This window comes from Sceloporus occidentalis, unplaced genomic scaffold (assembly GCF_023333645.1).
Source record: "Sceloporus occidentalis isolate IW3139 unplaced genomic scaffold, rSceOcc1.0.p SCAF_20, whole genome shotgun sequence".
Taxonomy (NCBI): Eukaryota; Metazoa; Chordata; class Lepidosauria; order Squamata; family Phrynosomatidae; genus Sceloporus; species Sceloporus occidentalis.
Genome location: NW_028317000.1, coordinates 13,332,916 through 13,356,822, shown reverse-complemented (window position 1 = coordinate 13,356,822; position 23,907 = coordinate 13,332,916). Strand labels below are relative to the sequence as shown.

General features: G+C 45.3%; 2 protein-coding genes across 2 annotated transcripts; both read left to right on the top strand.

The window, feature by feature from the left end:
- Window positions 1-3,646: 3,646 nt before the first annotated feature.
- LOC149302071 (solute carrier family 22 member 6-A-like) lies at window positions 3,647-13,031 on the top strand. Its single transcript, XM_089482978.1, has 10 exons — window positions 3,647-4,051; window positions 5,199-5,302; window positions 6,149-6,303; window positions 7,010-7,178; window positions 8,326-8,449; window positions 9,456-9,571; window positions 10,535-10,749; window positions 12,083-12,191; window positions 12,331-12,534; window positions 12,947-13,031. The coding sequence occupies exons 1-10, from the start codon at window positions 3,647-3,649 to the stop codon at window positions 13,029-13,031; spliced, it is 1,686 nt and encodes a 561-aa protein (XP_089339104.1).
- A 3,282-nt stretch (window positions 13,032-16,313) lies between these two features.
- LOC149302070 (solute carrier family 22 member 6-like) lies at window positions 16,314-21,868 on the top strand. The gene is made up of 9 exons (XM_089482913.1): window positions 16,314-16,709; window positions 17,414-17,517; window positions 17,728-17,882; window positions 18,182-18,350; window positions 18,530-18,653; window positions 18,867-18,982; window positions 19,089-19,303; window positions 20,793-20,901; window positions 21,661-21,868. Exons 1-9 carry the CDS (start codon window positions 16,314-16,316, stop codon window positions 21,866-21,868), a joined length of 1,596 nt encoding a protein of 531 aa, XP_089339039.1.
- The last annotated feature ends 2,039 nt before the right edge of the window (window positions 21,869-23,907 follow it).

Below are 23,907 nucleotides of genomic sequence, written 5' to 3'. Positions count from 1 at the left end.
GGTGATGCAAAATGTTTTCAAAGCACATTCAAAGCATGCAAAGTTATATCCCGGGTCCATTCACATCAGTTATTCCCACAGCTGAGAGTGCAAATCTTTTAGGAAAACTAGGTGGGCAAAATATGACATTGATTATCCCGATTAAGTCATAAGCCCCCCACAAAAATGTCATCGGGTGCATTCAAAATGCATGTGAGCAACAAAGATTCAACCCAGATGGCACTTGGGTTATTTTCACCATCTGAATAACAGTCTACGGCCTCATTCCCACTTACAGATAAAGCGGTGCGCGATCTGAATCGATGGATCGATTCGACATCGGAGCATGGTTCCCACTACATTTGCCCCCGTCTCATTTTCTGGCATCAAAGTAACCCGCTTGTGGTCCACGAATGGATCGATTCAAATTGATTCAGCTCCAGCTGGACGAAGGGCAAATTTGAATCGGTTCCGATCCATTTGCAGTTCGCACTTATGTTGAATCGATTTGGTGAAAAAGACGCGGGGGAGAAAATCAGTGTCAAAAAGACACGGGTTAAATGGGTCTGGCGCATGGCCCCCCCCTCGCCAAATTGCTTCTGCGAATCGATTTAAGTGGGAACCAGGGTCGTTTGAAACGGTTCAAACCAAACTGCAATCTGGTTTAAAAGGTAGTGGGAATGAGGCTGTAGCAGTTTCATTTGCCGGTACTAAAGGGAGCTTATATGGGTTGGCAAGGGAACTCCCTCTTGCTATTTGCCTCAGGCAGCAGAATACCTTGGACTGACCCCAAGGAAAGGAAATTAATTCAGGGCAATTCAATTAATTCAAATTAATTAATTCAAAAGTAATTGGTCCCGGCAGAGCCAAGGGGGCTCTCTGGTTGCTGTCCAAGGATGCTGGATGCGGATGTGGGCCTTTCCAGTCCTCCTCCCAGCTTCCCAATCCACTTTCTGCCTCCCCAGGTTGGATTTACCCTTCCATGCTTCAAAAGAGCCCCTGTCCAATGCAAGCAAACAGCAATGAATTGTGCCCAACCAAGTCCAGAGGCGATGCATGCGACATTAATGCTTTTGCGCTCAGCCCTGTTGCTCTTGGCTGGCCGTTCAGAGACTGCGGGGAGGGAATGCAACACTCAAAGGAGGCCTTCTTTTTTTCTTCCTTCTCCAAAGCAACTTGCACAGATCAGCTAACAACCTTCCTTCCTCTCCCTGCTTTTGTTTTGCTTTCTAGTCCTGTTGCTGTGGAACAACAGGATGGGTTGCAAGAGCAAGGCTGCCAATGGATCCGCGGAGGGCCTGGTGGCTTGCTGTGGCTGTTTGTGTGTTCTTTTTGCCTTCCTTTCCGACTTATGGCGACGCTAAGGCGAACCCATCACAGGGTTTTCCTGGCAAGTTCCTTCATTGGGGATTTGCCATTGCCTTCGTATGAGGCTGAGAGTATGTGACGTGCCCTTTGCATGCTGGTTGCTTGCTGACCAACTTTTCGACCCCCAAAATGGATTGCTCAGGGCAATACCTCTGGTAAGGGTACCTATTACCCAGATGATTGTAACATCTTTCTACTCCTTAATGCCACATTTTGATACGTCATTTCATTATGCTCCATCATCAAAAGGAGTAATGAATTACAGGTAACTTGGTTACATAATAGCTTGCAATAGGCTTGAGAAAGTTCAGATTCATACTGGGAAAGGTCTACTCTATATCCTAAACACAGGAACATTAAACCGTTCCATATTCCTTTGCAGCCAAAGAGTTGGTTTAAGGCACTGGGTTCTCTTTTCCTCATTCAAGAAGTGAGTGCAGAACTTGGGATGTGTTCATTGTGGGTCGCAACAAATACCATTTTCAGACTTTGCCATAAGTGCTCTTGCATTCCCATCAAGGACAGTTCCAGTTAATCCTCTGCCATTTCATATTTCCCAGCTGCTTTTATAATGTCCCAGTTTCCCACTTTCCCTCCTTTGTTATCAGCTTACTCCAAGAGCTGCAAACTGAGATCAAAATGCAAAAGGAATTAGTATCTGGACCAGCAAGGATACTGGGTGCCATGGGTATATCAGTCACCGCAACCAGAGAATATCCATCCATGTCAAAGTGCCCACAAAGAATTAGTTATGCATCCATGCCATCCTGCCTCCTGCATTGTGCCCGCTAAACTCCTGCTTTGTAACCAAACTTAGAAGTGAAATGGCTGATGCTTCATTTTCCACACACTGTCCTAGCCACTGACCCATAGAGGATGAATCCAGCCCATTGCACATGAACGGCTGGGTGCGTTCGAGATGGCGCCAAAGGGTTGTGCGCCACCCAACACAAAGCCATTTGACTGCTCCTTGGCACCGTTCCCCAATAAATTCCAGTCAACATGCCTTTCTGTTAGGCAGAAAGTTGCCATCTTACCAGATTGGGCAACTGCACTTTGCCCATGGGATTCAAGAAGGGAAATGATCAACCAGTTTTCTTTTTGGAGAGAACAGATCCAAGCTTCAAAAGTTGGATGTAAGAGCAAGAAAGAGCAAACGTTATGCTGGCTAGCAGGATCGATTTCTCCTTTTTGTGCCCCACAAATGTAGGCGCATTTCCTTATAGTCAAGTATAGACACTATTTCCTCAGATGCATCTATGGACTTTATCATGGAAGGTAACCAAAGGCTAATCCAGGGTCATCCAAGGTATTTCACGTAATTTCACAAAAGATTTTCAAATGACGTCACATGCAAACGGATTCACAGTCAGTTCACATTTGCGTGAGTATGAAATGCATCTCCAGTTCAGACATGGGATTCTGTTCTCCCTGCGCATGCGCAAACACACTAATTCGAAACCATGGGTATGTACTCATGTGATGATTTCATTCACATTTGCACTGCTTTCTCTTTCGGATGGACGCTGTGTTCGTCTGTGCGTGTGATAAGCTACTACATAATTTCTTGCCTTTTCGGATTGCCGTCCCTTTCTTCTTCTTTCGGGACGGTGATACATTCCTCCGTGTGAAAAAGTCTTATGAAAGCTCATGCTACAACATCTTTTGCACACGATCCCTTTGCATATGTATATCACAGGAAAACTGAGACCAGGTATACCCCTCTATGGACTTGTTTATTCAGGCCACTGTTCAGATGTTGCTAACTATGGACAAGAAGCAGAGTGCCTTTGGAAATGATATATTTTCCCTTGGGGGACATAAAAAAAGATACCAGCTCCCACATTGGGTTGGATCATGAGTGCGCCTATCTCAGCTCCGTCTCCTTCTTTGGCACTGCTGACATGATGCAATGCAAGGTCCAATGGTCCAACTGGCTCGCCCCTTTCCCCACATCCTCCGAGCATCTTTTTTGGCACATTTAACCCATCGCCGCCCCCCAGAAGGAATGGCTCTTTAGGTAACAATTTAACTCGTGTAAAGTTTTATATAAGTTAGTGGGGCAAATCAGAGGGACTTTAAACCACGCCGAGCAACCAAGAAGTTCCTTAACATGCCAAGGGCAACCGAAGTGGAGAACACCAACACTGTTTGATGGAGAAAGAAAACTTGGGACGTTCATAGATTTCAACCTGCAAAATCCAGGAACCATTGAATATTCAAGTTGATTATATAAGTGTGAATCCCTATTTTCTTCTCTTCCTTTGGGGCCGAAGGTCCAGCCACCAGCTTCCTCACCATGACGTTTGCAGATATTCTGGAGAGCTTGGGGGGCATGGGGCGCTTCCAGAGGTTATCGGTCGCCTTCCTGGCCCTCCCTTTGGCCATGTTAGCCAGCCACAACCTTCTCCAGAACTTCACAGCCGGGGTTCCCGGGCACCACTGCCAGATCCGCATCACGGCCAACTACACCCGCTACGCCAACAATGTCACCAAAGAGATGGGAACAGAAAGCCTCCTGCGCATCTCCATCCCCACGGACAAGAACCAGAAGGCGGAGAGGTGTCGCCGGTTTGTTACCACCCAGTGGCGGCTCCTCGACCCAAACGCAACTCTGGCCAATGACACCAAGGTGGACACTGAGCCATGCGCCGACGGATGGACCTATGACAGGAGCATGTTCAGGAGCACCATAGTCAGTGAGGTGAGCATTAATGGATTACGTTTGGTCTGCTTTCGAGAGAGTGGGGTCAATATAGCTTAGCAGACAAAGCCAAGAACGTGATGTCAAAGGCTTTCATGTGCGGCATCCATAGTTTCTTGTGGGTTTTTTGGACTATGTGGCCATGTTCTAGAAGAGTTTATTCCTGATGATTCGCCAGCATCTGCGGCTTTGGCATCTTCAGAGAATGCTGGCATGGAAGGGAGTTGGATATATATGGCGAACATATATATATATATATCCCTAAGAACCCCCCAAAAACTAAAGCCAGTGTTTGCCAGTCGGTCCCTACCTTGCACAAAAATGTTTGGGAGTCTAAATATCCATCTCAGTCACAACAGCATCCAAAGTGTGCATTCTAACGTCAATAATAATAATGATGATAATAATGATATCATCATCATCAGAATCCAAATGCATTTGTTGGGAGACACTTGAGGTAATTGATAGGTTGATCTCAAACCTTACGATGTATGGTTGCCAAATTTCAACCCCAGTTCTCAAGGCAAAGAGGAGGAAACTCAAGGCAAGAGCACCATCTTTGAATGTGTTGCTACTAAATGTATCCAACTTAATGGCAGCACCAGGGCCTGCCTTTTCTGACTTTGCAAGGACACATCCCTCGCTTTGAGGTTTTGGCTCCGAAATCCCAGGGTCTTGTACTTTCCTGAGCTGACAATCCTATTACTGTGGGCTTTCTTTTGGTCTCATAGGTAGCACATCAAGTTGGGTGATGCATGTGATCAAGCATGCCCAATGATTCCCAAACTTTGGTCTTCCACGTGTTTTGGACTCCAGCTCCCAGAAGCCCCAGCCAGTTTGGTTAACAGTCAGGGATCCTGGGAGCTGAAGTCCAAAACATCTGGAGAACTAAAGTATGGGAATTACTGGTCTAGCCTATGGGTTTCCAAACATTGGTGCTCTAGGTGCGTTGGACTTCAACTCCAAGAAGTTCCAGCCAATTTGGCCAACCGTCATGAATTCTGGCAGTCCAAAAGACTGGTCTAGCCTAAGAGTTAGACAAGCAATTTGAACGATAAGACACAGGTCAAGGTTTTCTCGAATTCGCTAGGCTTCATGTGGTCCATGTACATCTCACATAGCTTCTGATCTACCCATATTTTGGCAGTGGGACTTAGTGTGCGACTCCTGGACCCTGAGGCAGATGGCTCAGTCCATCTACATGGCTGGAGTGCTGATTGGATCCCTGCTCATTGGTGGCCTCTCAGACAGGTGAGATGTCAGAACCGAGGGCATTGTCATTGGTATGAAAAGGCGCATGGATGGAGTCTTCTCCAATGATCGGTAAAGGGTTGGGTTGTCTCCTTCATTGGGAGTGTGGAGTGGAGAGCATATCCGTATCCACAAATTCTTTATCCACAGATTCAACCACCCATGGCTTGAAAATGCTATACATAATATAACATCACCAGGGAAGGAGGGGTTTGCAACAGGTTTCCTTGGCCAGGGAAATGCGCATCTGTACATATACAGTTGGCTCTGTTGTATCTACTGATTCTTTATCCATGGTTCCAAGCATCCAAGGTCTGAAATATATTCAATACATTTGAATATATTGAATACAGTGGGCCCTTGGTATCTGCAGGGGTTTGGTTCCAAGATGCGCCTTGGGTACCAAAATCTGCGGATGCATGTGTCTCATTAAGTATAATGGTTTGCCTTGTATATTTTGAAGCATTTCCAAGCCGTGGATGCTTGAATCCGTGGATAGAAGAATCTGTGGATAAAGAGGACTGACTGTCTATATTTGAATATATATCCATAGATATATTTGAATATATATCCATGGATTTTGGTATCCATGATAGGTCCTGGAACCAAGGCCCAGAAGATACCAAGGGCCCACTGTAAGACTAACAACAACAACACATTGGTAAATCCCACTGATCCAATGGGTCTCCCAACAATAGGATTGAGACTTAAATAAAATCATATGGTCAGGAAGATTCAGAACTCCTGAGAATTCAGTGCAAGAAGGGAACCTTGGGGCAAAAAGATAATTGGAGGTCATCTTCACGTTGCACATGAAAACATGTACAATCCTGTCTGTATTTTTAGATTTGGACGGAAGGCCCTCATCATTTGGTGCTACCTGCAGATGGGGGTCGCGGGCGCCTGCACGGCCTTTGTGCCGAATTTCACCGCTTACTGCGTCCTCCGCTTCCTATGCGGCATGGCCATGTCGGGGATCTCGCTCAACTCCGTCTCGCTCTGTGAGTATGCATTATCCCTGTAGTGCGGATGCTACCCTGGTTTAATTCCCTGATCAGTGACAGATCTTCAGAATAGAAGGTAGCCTGCAACATTCCTGAGAAATGGCCATCCAGCTTCTCATTGCAGGTCTACAATATGCAAAGGTACAGTGCCTTGCTTTGAAATAGAATTACCCTCAATAGGTTTTTTGTGGGCTTTTCAGACTATGTGGCCATATTCTACTCGACTATAAGTCGACCTCATGTATAAGTCAAGGGCACGTTTTGGGGCCAAAATGATGGATTTTGCTATGACCCATGGATACGTCGAGGGTAAAACTTAGGGGCATTATAGCAAAGGATCTAAAGGACGAAGCAAAGCAAAACAATGTCAACTTACAAAATCCCAGCAGACATAACTCTTGGTACTTACTCTTCAGAATGGATGAGAGAATAGAGAAGGCCAGTGCTTCACATATTATACTCTTGCTTTTCACCCGGTTCCTTCTTTTAAATAAGAGTTCACATACATTGACCTGTAGATAAGTCTACTAAGGTTTCTTGGATCAGTTTTTTGACCTAAATCCCACTGTGAGCAAAAACTTATATACCGTTCTGGACTCCGGTGGAGAGTTGTTGAGAGATAGTGGGAACATCTCCGTTGTTTCCCTGTTATATACCTCTTCCGATATGGAAACGAACACTTCTTGTTTTCCTCTTGTCTAAGGCATGGAGTGGATCCCAACCAAATACCGCGCCATCGTCGGCACCATCAATGGCTACTGTTACACCACTGGGCAGTTCATCCTGGCAGGAGTGGCGTATGCCATCCCGGATTGGCGGTGGTTGCAACTCGCTGTCTCCCTGCCTTTCTTTGTCTTCTTCCTTTACTCCTGGTAGGTCAGCAAGTCAGATGAAGGTCTCTTGCATGTTGTTGGGGAATGGAAGGGTTTGCAACAGATTTCCTTAGTCAGTGGAATCTGCATCTGGATGTATCCATAGTTGTGTGTGAGTTTTTCAGACTATGCGGCCATGTTCTAGAAGAGTTTGTTTCTGATGTTTCGCATGTATCTGCGGCTTTGGCATCTTCAGAGAATGCTGGCATGGAAGAGAGTGGGGTGTGTGTATATATATATATATACACACACACACACACACACACACACACACTTCGCTCTTCCCAAGGTCACACAGTATGTACTGTGTGTGTGTGTGTAATGTATCCCACTCTCTTCCATGCGAGCATTCTCTGAAGATGCCAAAGCCACAAATGCTGGCGAAACAACAGGAATAAACTCTTCTAGAACATGGCTACATCGCCCGAAAATCCCACAACAAACTATACATGCCGGCCACAAAAGCCTTCGACTGTACATATACAGTCAGCCCTTTATCCATGGATTCTTTATCCATGGATCCAAGCATCAATGGCTTGAATGAATATATATGTGTGTGTGTGTGTGTGTGTGTGTGTGTGTACACAAACACACACAGAGTTAGCCGTCCTTATCCACACATTCTTTATCCACAGATTCAAGCACCCATGGTTTGAAAATATTCAATTAGATATATATAAATTCTAAAAAGCAAACCTTGATTTTGCCGTATTTTATATAAGGGACACCATTTTATTATGCCATTGTATATAATGGGGCTTGAGCTTGTATCTACAGCAGCACCTGGAGCCAAACCGCAACAGATACCAAGGATATTTCTAGGGTCGCTGGGCTCCAAATGTTCGCCAATGTGCAGAAATAATGCAATTTGACACCGCTTTACCTGCCACGGCTCAGTGCTATGAAATTCTGGGTCTTGCAATATCTCATTGCAAGACCTCATTTGGTGAGATATTGCACCTTCTCTGTTGGAGAGCTCCGGGGCCACAACAAACTACAAACCCCCAAATCCCATAGCATTGAGCCGTGGCAGTTAAAGCAGTGCCAATCTGGATTATTTCTGCAGTGCAGATGCATCCCTAGGGTACTCTCTTTGGACCCAAGAGCCCAGTTGTAATGCTTCCCTTTCCTTGCATTTGATCTGCAGGCTTTTTGTAGAGTCGGCCCGTTGGTTGGCATCTTCAGCGAAAGAAAAGCGGGCCGTGAAAGCCCTGAAGAAAGCAGCCTGGATCAATGGGAGAAAGAAAGAAGGAGAGAAACTCAGTGTGGAGGTATAGAGCAGCAAGTGGGAATTATTATTATTATTATTATTTTCTTCTATCCCGCCTTCTTCCCATCATAGGGTCTCAAGGTGGCAAACCACATGTATAAAACAATGCAAATTATTATTATTATTATTATTATTATTATTATTATTATTATATGAATCGAGGGCAAGTTTTGGGGCCAAAATGATGGATTTTGATACGACCCGTGGATAAGTCAAGGGTAAAATTTAGGGGCATATAGGAAAGGATCTAAAGCAGTGGTTCTCAACCTTCCTAATGCCGCGACCCTTTAATACAGTTCCTCATGTTGTGGTGACCCCCAACCATACAATTATTTTCATTGCTATATGCAAATATGTGTTTTCAGATGGTCTTAGGCGACCCCTGCGAAAGGGTCATTCGACCCCCAAAGGGGTCCCAACCCACAGGTTGGGAACCACTGATCTAAAGGATGAAGCAAAGCAAAACAATGTCAAAGAACATACAAAAGTCCAACAGACATAACTCTTTGCACTTACTCTTAAGGCTGGATGGATGACAGAGTAGAGAGAGTCAATGCTTCCCATATTATACTCTTGCTTTTCACCAGAAGACGGTTCCTTCTTTTAAATAAGAGTTAAAATACAGTATTTACATTGAACCGTTGATATGTCGACTCTGGGTTTTTCGGGTCAGTTTTTGGACCTACATTTCTAGGCTTACACATGAGTATATACTAGTGAACCGGAACAAAACAGGCCTCCTTCTCTTTACTACATGCATTGGAAACAACACCTTTTGGGTTTTTATTTCAAATTTTAAAAAGGCCTCATATAGTCAAAACATTTGGCTACCTAGCTCAGATTGCTTGCTTATAGATTCGCACTTTGCACAAGGACTTTGGGTCAGTTGGGTTGCAAAGGAGTTGAGCTCCACAAGGGCATTTTTCACCCCTCATTTGGCAGCGTATAAGTCCATAAGTCTTGATCTTCTCCTCTATTCATCTCAGTTTTGCTCCTTTCTTTCTCAGGTGTTGAAATTCAGTATGCAGAAGGAGCTCTCCTCCAATAAATCTAGCCACAGCATGGCGGACCTTGTGCGCACCCCCGGCGTCCGCAAAATCTCCTGCGGCGTGTCCTTTGTCTGGCAAGTTGCTCCCTTTCTTTCCTCTTTCTATGGTTCTTTTTTGCTTCTGGATCTGATTTTTGTTTTAAATCTCATAAAGGGATTGGAGAACTGAAGCCCTTGATGCACTGAAACAGTGGCGTTGCCTTTCGATTGCTTGCAACGCTATTTTGAAAAAGCAACGCATTTTTGTAATCTGCCGCAAAGCCCGCAAGCCCAATAATTCCCATTATGATGCGTGCGAGACGCATGCATACTTATGTTACGCATCACTTTCTGGTTACATCTTAAAAAATCCTTCGTATTGGGTATTGAGGGAAGGAACTTGTGGTCTCAGATGTTGTTGTTGCATTCCTTCCAGTCATTTTAAGGTGGCCCTAAGAGGAAGCTATTCTTGGCAAGTTTGTTCAGAGGGGGATTGCCATCCTCTGAGGCTGAGAGAGTGTGACATGTCCAAGGTCACACAGTGGGTTTCCATATTAAAAATTAAGGTGGCTACCAGGCTTCTTTTGGTCCCTGTGTAACTTGAGCATTATATATGGGAAGGGCAGAGACACTCATAGGAAAGGCGACTGGAGTAGGGAGGTCAAAGTGGGGAAGAATGAAGGATGAAGGGAAGGATGAAGGGAAGGAAAGGAAAGTAGGTGTCCAAGGGAAGGATGATGTGGGCCAAAGAATAAGAGAGACTGGGAGAAAGCCTCCTAGGGTTACAAGAGGCTTGTGATTTTGGCAGAAGGAAAAGGAGGGCAATGGAAGAAAGGAGAATGAATTTAGACGTTGCATTTTGCAAAGTGCTTTTGCAAAGACCAACCTAACACCTATTATAATACATATTTATGTTATGTGTTATAGGTAAGTGTGTGTTTATGTGTTATAGGTAAGCATGTGTTATAAAACATAACATAGTCAGCCTAGCAAGGAGAGTTGTGGCTTGGGGGAAGAAACCGTCTATCCATCATTTTGATCGGTCATCTCTCATTCCAGGTTTGCCACTAGCTTTGCCTACTATGGCTTGGCCATGGATCTGCAAAACTTTGGCTTCAACCTCTACCTGACCCAGCTGGTCTTTGGAGCTGTGGACTTCCCGGCAAAGTTCATCTCAGTGATGACCATCACGTTTGTGGGCCGACGGTTCTCCCAGGCCTTGTCTCTCATCCTGGCCGGGTTGTGCATCTTGGCCAACATCTTTGTGCCACAAGGTGAGAGACTCCATTGGGAGCAAAGCAGGCGTCAGGGAGAACCTGGACTTGAATATCACCTCTGGGGAAGACTGTCAAAAGTAACATTGGAGATTATCAGATCAGGGACAGTAGCGAATCCCATCCTTATCCTTATCACGCGAAAGATGTTCACACATTCGCACTGATCCGGTCATTGGCTTACACATTGTAAACCACGTCAGGAGTGCTTAAGTGCACTGATAAGAAATGGACTTGCTATTGCTATTGCTATTGCTATTGAACTATCAGTAAATGGCAAGGATGGGATAATTCCACCTAAGGGACAGGACAATGCCAGGATAATGTGAAAACGTTTTGCGCGATAACTGTCAATCACAGTTTAATGACGGGATGCTGATGGGATAAGTGTGACGTTGTCTGAAAATCTTTCCGCAATCACGCTATAAGGACGGGATTATCCCCATCTGATAATCTCCACTGAGTGAAATCGAAGGCTTTCATGGCCGGCATCCATCGATTTTTATTGGGTTTTGGAGCTATGTGGCCATGTTCTGGAAGAGTTTATACCTGCCGTTTCGCCAGCATCTGTGGCTTTGGCATCTTCAGAGAATGCTGGCATGGAAGAGAGCTGGGTATATAGGCTTGCCATTCAACTAAAGGACAATACTCAGATTAACATGGAAATCACTCCTCCCTACCCAGGGTCACACTGTATATATATACCCCACTCTCTTCCATGCCAGCATTCTCTGAAAATGCCAGCTACAGATGCAGGCGAAATGTCAGAAATAAACTCTTCTAGAACATGGCCACATCGCCCGAAAACCCCACTAAAAACTATAATTTCCATTGATTTCAGCCATAATCCCAGGGGAGGTTCAGAGGAGGCTTGCCACTGTCTCCCTCTGAGGCTGGGAGAGTGTGACTTGACCAAGATCACAAGGGTTTCACAGCTGAAAGTCTCCAGAGCATAGTCTAATACCCAAACTACTAGACCATGCCAGCTCTCCAGGAGGGCTTACTGGTGCACTCTTGAATTTGTTTGCATGCAAACAAATGTTTTAGGTACAGTCAGCCCTTCTTATACACGGATTTGTTATACACGGATTCAAGCATACACAGTTTGAAAATGTTCCAAAAAAGTATAAATTTCAAGTATCAAACCTTGATTTTCCATTTTTTATAAGGGACACCGTTTTGCTCTGCCATTATATTTAATGGGACTTGAGCATACACGGATTTTGTTATACACGGGGATCTTGGAACCAAACACCAGCGTATAACAAGGGTCCACTGTACTTGTTCAGCCCCAAAGTCTGCATTGGACTCTCTTTTCCCTTCTGTTCCTTAGATCTGAACAACCTGCGGATGGCATTTGCAGTCATTGGGAAAGGCTCCTTGGCCGCCTCCTTCAACTGCGCCTACATTTTCTCCGGGGAGCTTTTCCCGACTGTGATCAGGTGAGTCGAAGGTTGGATGAGCATTTTTCAGGAGGCAAAACATCAGGAATAAACTCTTCTAGACCATGGCCACAGAGCCCGAAAAAGCCCACAAAAAACAAAGGGGACGTTTCACCTGTGCTCCTTTTCCCCATGGCAGGCAATCGGGGATGGGCCTTGGGGGCACCATGGCCCGGGTGGGCAGCATGATAGCCCCTCTGGTGAAGATGACTGGGGAGTTTTTCCCACCCTTGCCACTGATCATCTATGGGACGGCACCCATCATCTCTGGCACTGTCGCCTGTTTTCTTCCGGAGACCCGGAACGTTCCTTTGCCGGAGACTATAGAAGAAGTGGAAAGACGGTGAGTGCCAAAGCCATTGTATAGTACTGGGAAGTTAAGTTACTGCCTTGTTGGGAAAACCATGTTCTTTATGTGCCCAGAGGTCCCTTTCCCTTTCCATTTCTTAACTGATGGATTTGTAAGACTTTTAGATAGTAGGTCTATGATCTATGGTTCTTGGGAGGGCATGTCCAGCCAATCCAGTGCTTCCATTAAATAGTGACTATTATTATTATTATTATTATTATTATTGATGGCAGATGGAGAATGCTGGATTAGCATGATCTGGCAATATGGTATTGTCAAGTATTTTATTGTCTCTTCTTTTTCTATATATCCCATAAGTTGTTGACTTCAACATACCGGGACGCCGGGTGCACATTTGTGGGTTTCCCTCCATAATGATTATTCCTCTGGAATGATTCTTTTAAAGGTCGAGGCCCAGCCAAGAGGATGAGCAGCAGATGAAGGTGCTCCTTGACTTCACCAAACCGGATCCCAGCAAAGATGGCAGCTGAAGAGACGAAAATGCAGAGGGGTTTTCTGGACCCCAACTTGATCCGATCTGCGTACTAAAAGTTATTTAACTTCAGTCCCCTCTTCAAAGCCATTAAAAGTATTGGGGGCACTTGTGGATCACCCCAAAAACGACGATGACCAACGACGCAACTTTGCAAAAAACTTGCATCGTCTAATTTATATAAGAAGCAGTTTGGGTGCGAAAACCTGTTTCATTTTGTGTTGCATTTCTCACAGTCCCACCAGCGTCCTCATATCATCCACAGACCATTTCTAGGAAACATGCAGAGATATTGCCAATATATTGGGCAAAGGGCAAAGTGAAGGAAGGATCGAAAATGTTTCCCATTGAATTTTTGGGTCACGTTCATGCATTTTGGTTCTGTTGGTCAAGTACTCCGTTGGAATCTGGGTTTTCTTTCCCAACACATAGCTATTTAAAATATCAGAACAAATATTGGAGGCTTGTCAGTTTCTGCTCTTGTTCATGGTCATTTCATTTATAATGTATACTGAATTTTGCAAACATATACGTGCCAGACTTACATTTATTTCATGGCTGCATGGCCTTTGCTGTTTACAACTCACTGTGTGCTTTTAGTCTACTTATCTTGTCCAATGGAAGATAACATTTTGTGGAATATGATCTCTTAATAAATGTATTCACCTTTAAGGTGCTGCAAGACTCTTGGTTGTTGTTGTTCCAACAGATAAATAGATTCAGTGTGGGTGTGTTGTTTGTCTCCAAAATCATTTCCGACTTAAACCCTATCCTGGGGTTTTCTTGGCGAGTTTCTTTACAAGGGGTTTGCCCTTGCCATCCTCTGAGGATGAGAGAGTGTGACTTGCCCAAGCTCACCCAATGGGTTTACGTGGCCGAGCCGGGATTTGAACCCTGGCTTTCCAGAGCCAAACACTCAAACCGCAATGCAAATTATCACTATAAATCTATTCATCCTTAAGGTCCCACTGGACCCTTTGCCATGTCGCTTGAACATTAATCGCGCTGCTAAACAAAGATTAAACATAGACAAGATTCTATGATACTGTGATGTTTAAGGCATTTACCTATGTTCCTTTTAAAAACATAGGAAAAAGCCTTTAGATATCACAGTATCGTAGAACCATAAAGTTGGAAGAAGTCTCATAAGCCACCAAGTCCAAGGCTCCTGCTCAATGGAGGAACCCGCTGTGATTTTCAAACAATGGCCTTCCAGGTGTTTTGGAGTTCAGCTCCCAGAATCCCAGAACATTAGCCAAGGTGGCTGAGGCTTCTGGGATCTGGAGTCCAAAACCCCTGGAGGACCAGAGTTTGAATATCATTGAGGTTGACGCTGGTCTCCAAACTTTGGTTCTCCAGATTATTTGGACTTCAGCTCCCAGAATCCTAGACCATTGGCCAAGATGGCTGTGGCTTCTGGGAGCTGGAGTCCAAAACACCTGGAGAACCAGAGTTTGGACATCATTGAGGTTGACTCCAAAAAACCTGGAGAACCAGAGTTTGGATATCATTGAGGTCAACACTGGTCTCCAAACTTTGGTCATCCAGATGGTTTGCACTTCACTTCCCAGAAGTCCCAGCCAACAACCAGGAATTTGGGGAGCAGTGGTGCAAAACACCTGGAAGGTCAGAGCTTGGGCATCACTGAGCATCCCTAGCTACCCAGCATTTTTTGAAGCTATCCAAAGGAGACCTCATCAGTGATCACCTCTCCAGGCAATTGGTTCCATTGATGAACTATTCTTACTGTCAAGACGTTCCTTCTAATATTCCATCAAAATTTACTCTCATGTAACTTCAGACCATTAGATCTGGTCCTAACCTCTGGAGCGGCAGAGGACAAGTGTGCTATCTCCTCTCTGTGACAACCACTGAGACATTTGAAGAGCACTTATTGAGAGTCTCCAGGGACAGATCTACACAGAAAATGTAATATTGTAGAGTTGCAGACCACATCCCCTCCAACATTTCACAAATGTAAAATGGGAGATGTAAGCAATATCAGAGTGGGGGCAAGATGGTAAAAGTCATTTATAAGGAAGAATGGATAAACTAGGGCCATCCCCCACTGAGTTAGTTATGTGCAAAATATTATTGCACTTTAAACTCAGTTTGCAGCAACAGAAGTAAGTTGAGGGCAAAGGAGGAGGAGGAGACAGAAACTGGGACATTTTAATAGCAGCTGAAAAGGTGGGATGGCAGAGGACTGACTTTGCCAAATCAAGACATTAGGAGGGTATAGAATTGGCTGCTAGCAAATGTTTCAGAGGCGTTTATCACACCGGGGTTGATTTCGGCATTAAAAAGAGATTAAAGCACATTTAAAGCATGCTGCAAACGGAGCAGAAATGGCAAGCAATCGGGTGAATGATGATCACACGCAATTGTGCAAATAAAGTGATGTTGGAAATGCATCGTCGACGAAATCCCGCAAGTCAAAAGATGCGTGTTAATGCTTCTTTGTGACCACTCTAATGGCGGGTTTTGTGCGATGACATGTAAAATTGTTTCACATAATTATGCAATTTTGCAGAGATATTCACGGGATAAACTCCAGAGAAGTAGCTTTTGGAACATGCCAAACGGCACCCTTTTCACTGATACCCTTCACAAACTTTTTGTTGCAATGCTTTCTTCTGCCAACTGAAATGCAAACGATTGGAAAGTTCATGTTTCGGACCAGATTCAGCTCCATTGCTCCTGCTCCCACTGTCTCCGCTAAATTCCTTGGAAATGAATTCTCCCCTCCATAAACAGCCCTGCCTTTCTTTAATATTTCCAAAACCTTGGAGACGTGGATCAAATTAAACCGGTTAAGCCGTCTAAAACTCTGCAGGGGCTTAATCGGGAGCAAAAAAAAAAAGCACCGTGCCGGACTTTATCCTTGTCGCACCTTTCGTTCCTTGGAAGGATGGGGGGGACGAAAGGTGTTTTTCCTTTGCAGGAATTCCGCGGAGAAGACACACATCTCTGGGTGACTTTGGAGCAAAGTCAAAGAGCGCGGTGGGACAATATCCTATCTTGTTTGCCCATCAGCAGGAGAAATGTCAAACAAGCCTCCTTAACTGTTTCGTCCCTTCACCACTTGGACCAACACAGACTCCCAGGATGCTGAGTTGAAATTGTGCAACAATTTTGACAGCATCGACTGGGTTAGTGCTTTCCAGACTCTTTCCTTCGCGAGTCTTCTTGCAATCGCTGCCTCTGGATCTACAATCCTGCACAAAGATTGCGAATCGTTGGATCTTTATAGCTGGACATACATCGCACCCAGGCTGCCATGACTTTTGCACAGCTTTTGGACCAAGTGGGTGGGATGGGCCGCTTCCAGGTCATCAATGTGATGTTGCTCTGCTTGCCGATGGTCCTCATGGCTGCCCATAACCTCTTGCAGAATTTCACGGCCGCTATCCCTGGCCACCATTGCCGCATCGCCATCAACAATACCTGTGGCAACATTACTACTGGAAGCTTGGACTGTAGGGATCTCCTGACAGCCTTCATCCCGACAGACAGCAAGCAGATGCTACAAAAGTGTCACCGTTTTGTCACCGCTCAACGGCGGTCCCCGAATCCCAATTTCACAGGAACGGAGGAAACGGAGGCTCAGGTGGAACCCTGCCTGGATGGATGGATCTACGAAGAGCATGTCTTTGCATCCACCATTGTAACAGAGGTAGGAAAACAGCAGCAGCTGGTGGATACCATTGCCTGGCTGGCTGTATTTCGGAGAAAAGGTGTTGTTGTTGTTGTTGTTGTTGTTGTTGTTGTGTGCCTTCAAGTCGTTTCCAACTTATGGCAACCCTAAGAGTTTTCTTGGCAAGTTTCTCCAGACGGAGCTTGCCATTGCCCAATTTGACCCCACTTTAACTACTATGGCTCCATCCTAGAAAATCCCAGGATTTGTAGTCTTTGGCAGAAAAGGCTAAAGACTTTGCAAAACTACAAACCCCAGGATTTCATAGATTGTTCTAGAAGATGGCCACATAGCTCAAAAAAACCACAAAAATCTATGGATGTCGGCCATGAAAGCCTTCGACTTCACATTTGATCGATTATTTGAAGGGTGTTTTATTATTGTTAGCCGCCTCGATCTCCTTGGAGAGGCGGGGTACAAATAAATATTATTATTATTATTATTATTATTATTATTATTATTAATAATAATAATAATAGGTTGGAGCCACAGCATTTAAAGTGGAGTCAAACGGCATCATTTCTGCAGCGCAGATGCACCCAATGTATTCTATGTCCTAAAGAAAGCACAGCCGCATTTTGATTTGGGAAGTGGAATGGAAATGCATCTCCTCCACCTTTTTGTTTTGGGTTTGGAAAATGGTCATGGAGGGCACTGCTTTCCTTCTGTTCTCCCTCTTGCAGTGGGACCTGGTGTGTGACTTCCGAAACTTGCAGCAAATAGCCCAGTCGATCTATATGGCTGGCGTGTTGGTGGGTGCGGTTGTCTTCGGCGGCCTCTCAGACAAGTAAGACAATAGACATATAAATAGGGAACTGCAGTGTGGTCCAGCCTCTCTGTCAAATGCATCCCTTTACTCCTGTTTTAAGTCTTTCTTACAACCTCCTCTGCCACCCAATCCTCTGCTTCCCGCTCCTTTTGTCTCTTTTGCCCACACATCCATACCTGGCACAGCTGACGCAGCTCGCATCTCCATTGACGCATCTCGCATCTCCAGGTTCGGACGGAAAGCCTTGCTCATCTGGTCCTGTTTCCAAATGGCCGTTTCGGGGTCTTGCGCGGCATTCGCCCCCAGCGTCACCGCTTACTGCGCCTTTCGGTTCCTATCAGGGATGGCTCTCTCGGGCGTCGGGCTGAATTGTGTGTCGCTGTGTAAGTTCCCCTTTGGCAGCTGTGGGTTGGTAACATCAGAGTGTACTGGAATGGTCAAAGGCTTTCACGGCTGGCATCCGTTTTCGCCTGCATTTGTGGCTGGCATCTTCAGGGAATAAACTCTTCTAGAACATGGCCCCATAGCCTGAAAAACCCACAAAAAATATAGTACTGGAATATCTTGCCAAGCCTCTGAGCATATGCAAAGGGCATTCTCTTCCCTGCCAACCACAGCCACGACTCCAGTGCTGCAAGGCCCTGGACTCTTCCTCCTTTTTGTCTATGTTTTCATCTTCTAGCAGTGGAATGGACCCCTATGCATTCTCGAGCAATGGTCAGCATGGTGACTGGCTACAGCTACAGCGTCGGGCAGTTCATCCTGGCAGGGGTGGCGTACGCCATCCGGGATTGGCGCTGGCTCCAGTTGGCTGTCTCCTTCCCTTACTTTGCCTTCTTTCTGTATGGCTGGTGAGTGGATCTAAACATCTGGGATGGGGAAAAAACAGGAGGCAGAGATGTTCAACTGGATCCATGGTGGCCACATGGACATGCCTTCTGGAGACCAGAGTAGATTGGCATTTGTTTGCTTCCAACTCACCTTATGTTTCCCCTTCACTTCCGTCTCCCTTCTCTTTTCTCTTCCAAAGGTGGTTTACAGAGTCTGCCCGGTGGTACGCGACAGCTGGCAAACTGGACCTGGCACTCAAGGAACTGCGGAAAGTTGCGCGGATAAACGGATGGAAAGAACAAGGGGAGAAGCTTAGCTTAGAGGTGATCACACAGTAGCTTTTTGTGGGGTTTTCAGGCTCTGTGGCCATGTTCTAGAAGAGTTTCTCCCTGATGTTTCACCACCATCTGTGGCTGGCATCTTCAGAACAATGCTTGCCTGGACTCACACAGTGTTGCCAACTCCCCCCCCCCCCAATGATGCTCTTCTACCTTTAAGCAGTTGGGCGTCAGGCAGGAATTCATTTGCTTTTCCAGGTCTTGAAAGCCAGCTTACAGAAAGAGGCTCCCTCTGCCAAATCCAACTTCACTGCGGCCGACCTGGTGCGCACGCCAAAGGTGCGCCACATCACATGCTGCCTTTGTTTCGTATGGTAAGTCAGCGCCGCAACTGCGGAGGGAGGCTTTTCGCTTCCATCTTGAGTTTACTGTGCTTTTTCCAGATGTTTCCAATTATTATTATTTTGCGCTCAACTTCAGGTTCTCCACCAGCTTTGCCTACTATGGGTTGGCTATGGACCTACAAAACTTTGGGGTCAGTGTCTACCTCATCCAGGTGGTCTTTGGTGCTGTGGACATCCCAGCCAAACTCATTGCTTTCCTCGTGATTTGCTCCTTCGGACGCCGGGTGGCCCAAGCGCTGAGTCTCATCCTCGCAGGGTTGTCCATTGTAGGCAACATCTTTGTACCCCAAGGTACGATCCATTGCCCATTTAAACCATTTCACGTCTTTAACTGGTTTTATCCTCCACTCTTGCGCCAAAAATATCGGAGTAGATAGAGAGATCTTGCCGCACCTTTGAGACTCACTGGAAGAAAAACGTTGGCAGCATGAGCTTTCCTAGACTTCGGTCTACTTCTTCAGATGCATTTGATGGAGTGGAAGCCAGGGACAAACATATATATGCTATTGGTATGGGAGGATTTGTAATGTGAACTGACATCATCACATATACCAATGGCATATATATGTCTATCCCTGGCTTCCACTCCATCAAATGCACCTGAAAAGTAGATTGAAATATAAGAAAGCTCCTGCTGCCAACTTCTTTCTTTCAATGAGTCTCAAAGATCTCTCTATGTACTGATTCTACAGACTAACATGGCTATATCTTTGAATTCTACCATATTGGAGTCTTATAGCTTTTGGCCTTTCACAGATCCAGGATTCCCAGGGTTTCCTTGGAAGCTGCTGAACCCATTGAAGTCAACAGTGGAGTTTATCACACAAAGGAGTTTATCCCATGAATATCCCGGGAAAATCACATAATTACGCAAAACGATAACCATTCGCGCTACGACTTGCCATTTTCGCTTTATCTGCGGGATGCTTTCAATGCGCTTTAATCTCTCTTTAATGCCAACATTGGCCCCGGTGTGATAAACTCCAGTGTAGCTACGTTTCAGGTTGCCATAACATTAGACAAAAGGGACCTGAGTTCGAAAGCATGTGAAGAATAGCTGAAAGAGTCCCAACCATGTGCAGAGTGCATTTATCTTACTATCTCACAGATTTCCCCATGAATGCTTTATATTGCTGTTTATCGTCTGTTTATTCCCAGGATAATGGCACTTTCATTTGCGACGTCACGTGAAAATGTTAACTGTCACTTGTTATACAAAATCCATGGATGCTTAAGTCCCAATAATAATAATAATAATAATAATAATAATAATAATAATAATATATTTGTATCCCGCTTCTCCAGAAGATCAAAGCGGCTAACACTAAAAACATCCCTAAACTACAATAATCGCACGCTACCATTGTATCCCAAACCCTCCCATCCATATTAAAGACAATTAAATTATTAAGCAGTTATTAAAACAGTGATTAATATTACAAGGCAGAGGGAGTTAAGCAGTTGTTGAATGATTAAATACAATGATTAAACGCCAAGGTTTGCTCTGCCAATAAGTATAATGGCAGAGCAAAAGAGTGTCCCTTACAGAAAATGGAAAATCAAGGTTTGCTATTTGAAGCTTATACTTCTTTGGAATATGTTCAAGCCTTGGACGCTCGAATCCATGGATAAAAAAATCTGTGGATAAAGCGGGCCGACTGTACTAATCAATGATAAGCAAATTGGAACAAGGATATCATAATAAATGATAAGCAAATTGGAACAGCCTGATGAACCAAAGGTCAACGATCCCTTGCAAAAGTGTGTCTCTTCTCTCTAGATATGCAGATCCTTCGCACTATTTTTGCCGTCTTTGGAAAGGGGTGCCTGGGGGCTTCCTTCAATTGTGTGTTTTTGTACACTGGAGAACTTTACCCCACCGTCATCAGGTTTGTCTCCACCTCGGACCGGCTTTAAGTCTTTATCTGCGAGCCATTTTATGCAGTCAGTTCGGTATCAGAGCCAGACCATGGTCCATATCCCAGGCTGCTCCAAGGCCGATTCGGTTTGCTTAAATGACAACCTCCTTCTGGACTTAAGCTCTTTATTTCATGCTCTAAGAAGTCCAAGAGGGCAACGGCTGAAAAACCCCGGCCCTCTTCAGGTAAAATCCCAGGAGGGACAGAGGTAGCTTTGCCATAGTCCAGTCCCTTATATCCGGGCATCTGCTTTGCATGTCATGCAAAGTATTATTATTATTTCAACATGTTAATCGTTGCACTTTTCAGAAGCATGCCTTGTTTCCAGTCCCAACTGTGGCCTGAAAACACCCAATGGAGTTGCAGAGGCAAAGAGTGCCTCTGAGCATGCCGACTGCCTTTCGTCGCTGTATGATCGCTTTAAAAGCCAGGCTTCTCAAAGTCTGCACCCACGCTGCGGAAATAATCCGGTTCAACGCTGCTTTAACTGCCCTGGCTCAGTACTGGTGCCAATCCCATAGCATTCAGCCAGCGCAGTCAAAGCGGTGCCAAACTGGATTACTTCTGCAGTGCGGATGCAGCCTTAGACACACCTGTTTCATTGCCTGCATCTCTCCCCTTAAAAAACAAGAACTCCCCAGAAAACTTGGGAGGAAAATGGCAGTAAGGAAAGAGGAGCATTGGGGGATTGGTCTTTGCCTAACAACTCTTCTCTCCGTTGCATGGCAGGCAGACTGGCATGGGCTTTGGCAACACCATGGCACGCGTCGGCGGGATCGTGGCACCCTTGGTGAGGATGACCAGCGAGTATTCCCCGACTCTTCCCTTACTCATCTATGGGGCAGCCCCAATCATCTCTGGCATTGCTGCCTGCTTACTTCCAGAGACCTTAAACATGCCGCTTCCAGATACAGTTGAAGACATAGAAAGCCAGTAAGTAGACTTACTTAGCAGGAATTAAGCATTGCTTTAACCACTTTGCATGTAGGCCACCATCGGGGTGACCAGGTGTCCTCTTTTCCCAGGACATGTCTTGCATTCCAGCCTTGGGTCCTGGAGGAGTTCCAAAATGGCCTCCATTTTGAGCATGACTAAGAAGCATGCATATATATATATATATATGAATGAGTGACTGTAGCTTTTGTGGTGCCTTGACCTCCTTTGCGGTTAGGACATCTGGTCACCCTGGCCATCATAGACCAGAGCTGCATATTAGAGCAAAGTTGAAGTAAGAACATGAGCCAACAGTGTGATGCAGCAGCCAAAAAAGCCTATACAGTTCTAGCTCACATCACCAAAAATATGGTGCCCAGATCAAGGGAACTATGCTAAATGGTTTGTTGTCCTGTGCCTTCAAGTCATTTCTGACTTATGGCAACCCTAAAGCGACACTATCATGGGGTTTTCTTGGCAAGGTTTGTTCAGAGGAGGTTTGCCATTGGCCTCCTCTGAGGCTGAGAGAGTGTGTTTTGCCCAAGATCACCCAATGGGTTTCATGGCCGAGCTAAGAATCAAACCCTTATAGGAATAGTCCTACTTCATTCTGTTCTGGTCAGAATAAGCTGGGATTGTTGTGACCAAGTTTTGGAAACAAGTCCTATGATGAATGGTTGAGCGATGGAGGAACGTTTAGCTTGGAGAAGAGAGGATCAAGTAGTGATATGGTAGCCATTTCCAAACATCTGAAGGGTCTATCTGTCTTTATCTAGGAACATGGAGCGACGAACAGAAGATGGAAGCTGCAAAGCTGATGCCTCCCATCAAGATGGCACCAACCTGAATCTGAAAGAAATGAAAGAAATAGATGAGGAATCCTGGCCAATGGAAAAGATAGAAAAAAGGGACGCGGCCTTTGGTGTACCCTGCAGGAGCTGAAGATGGAAGATCGTCCCTTAGAGACATTGTCGCTTGCAACGTACCACCTGAATGGACCCCACAATAAAACCCTTAGTGCCTTCTTCTTGCATATGGAAGCTGACGCATATAATATTCTAGGGAAGAGCTGGTCAAATGGTAGCTGGGTCACTATCAGATATCATCCCGAAGCCATAGGTTGAATCCTTCGGCTTGGCTGGAGATGCTGGGGCAATCGATCCTTCTTCTGGTGATCCACTAGGTAGGCTGGCAATGGGGAAGAAACTGGCAAGGGGCAAAAGGAAAGAAAGAACGGAAAAAAGAAAGATAATAGGATGGAAGAAAGAAAGGGGGAGAGGAGTGGGCCTATATTTCTTTGCACCAGCCCTGCCCACTACTAGAGATGACAAAGGTTGAGGAAAGGGCAGAAGAAGACAGAAAGGAAAGGAAAGAAAAAATGGAAGGAAGAAAAGGGTGGCAGAAAGAAGTGACTGCGGATGGTGGGAGCTATAGATTTTTGTGGGTTTTTAGGGTTATGTTGCCATGTTCTAGAAGAGTTTATTCCTGACGTTTCACCAGCAGCTGTGGCTGGCATCTTCAGAGAATGCTGGCAGGGAAGTATATATACCCCACTCTCTTCCATGCCAGCGTTCTCTGAAGATGCCAGCCACAGATGCTGGCGAAACGTCAAGAATAAACTCTTCCAGAACATGGCCACATAGCCCGAAAAACCCACAAAAATCTATGGATGCCGGCCATGAAAGCCTTCGACTTCACATGGGAGCTGTAGTCCACTTGGCTGGGGTGAAGTGCCCTATACTATCTGTTGCAGCATCTGAAGGCTGGTTAACTATCATCGATACATTTTGAGTGCCACCTTCATAGTTGTGAGAGCAGAACCTCCATTTCCACCCTACAAAAATCAAAGTGTGGTCCCTAGGAGGGCATTCAGTTCTGATCTCATCCTCCCAGAATGGAGAAACAGTTGGGGAGGGAACATCTAGTCTCAGATGTTGTTGTTCTGTGCCTTCAAGTCATTTGCTTTATATGTTTTTGGAATATGTTCAGACTGTGGATGCTTGAATCCGTGCATAAGGAGGGCTGACTGTAGATAATGACTGA

What these genes read in the sequence shown, in the direction of transcription:
- LOC149302070 (XM_089482913.1), top strand. Translation starts at nt 16,314, where the DNA reads ATGACTTTTGCACAGCTTTTGGACCAAGTGGGTGGGATGGGCCGCTTC. An exon ending in CATCCACCATTGTAACAGAG is followed by an intron (nt 16,710 to 17,413) that starts GTAGGAAAACAG and finishes TCCCTCTTGCAG; the next exon opens with TGGGACCTGGTGTGTGACTT. An exon ending in CAACATCTTTGTACCCCAAG is followed by an intron (nt 19,304 to 20,792) that starts GTACGATCCATT and finishes TCTTCTCTCTAG; the next exon opens with ATATGCAGATCCTTCGCACT.
- LOC149302071 (XM_089482978.1), top strand. Translation starts at nt 3,647, where the DNA reads ATGACGTTTGCAGATATTCTGGAGAGCTTGGGGGGCATGGGGCGCTTC. An exon ending in GCTCAACTCCGTCTCGCTCT is followed by an intron (nt 6,304 to 7,009) that starts GTGAGTATGCAT and finishes CTCTTGTCTAAG; the next exon opens with GCATGGAGTGGATCCCAACC. An exon ending in TGCGGCGTGTCCTTTGTCTG is followed by an intron (nt 9,572 to 10,534) that starts GCAAGTTGCTCC and finishes CTCTCATTCCAG; the next exon opens with GTTTGCCACTAGCTTTGCCT.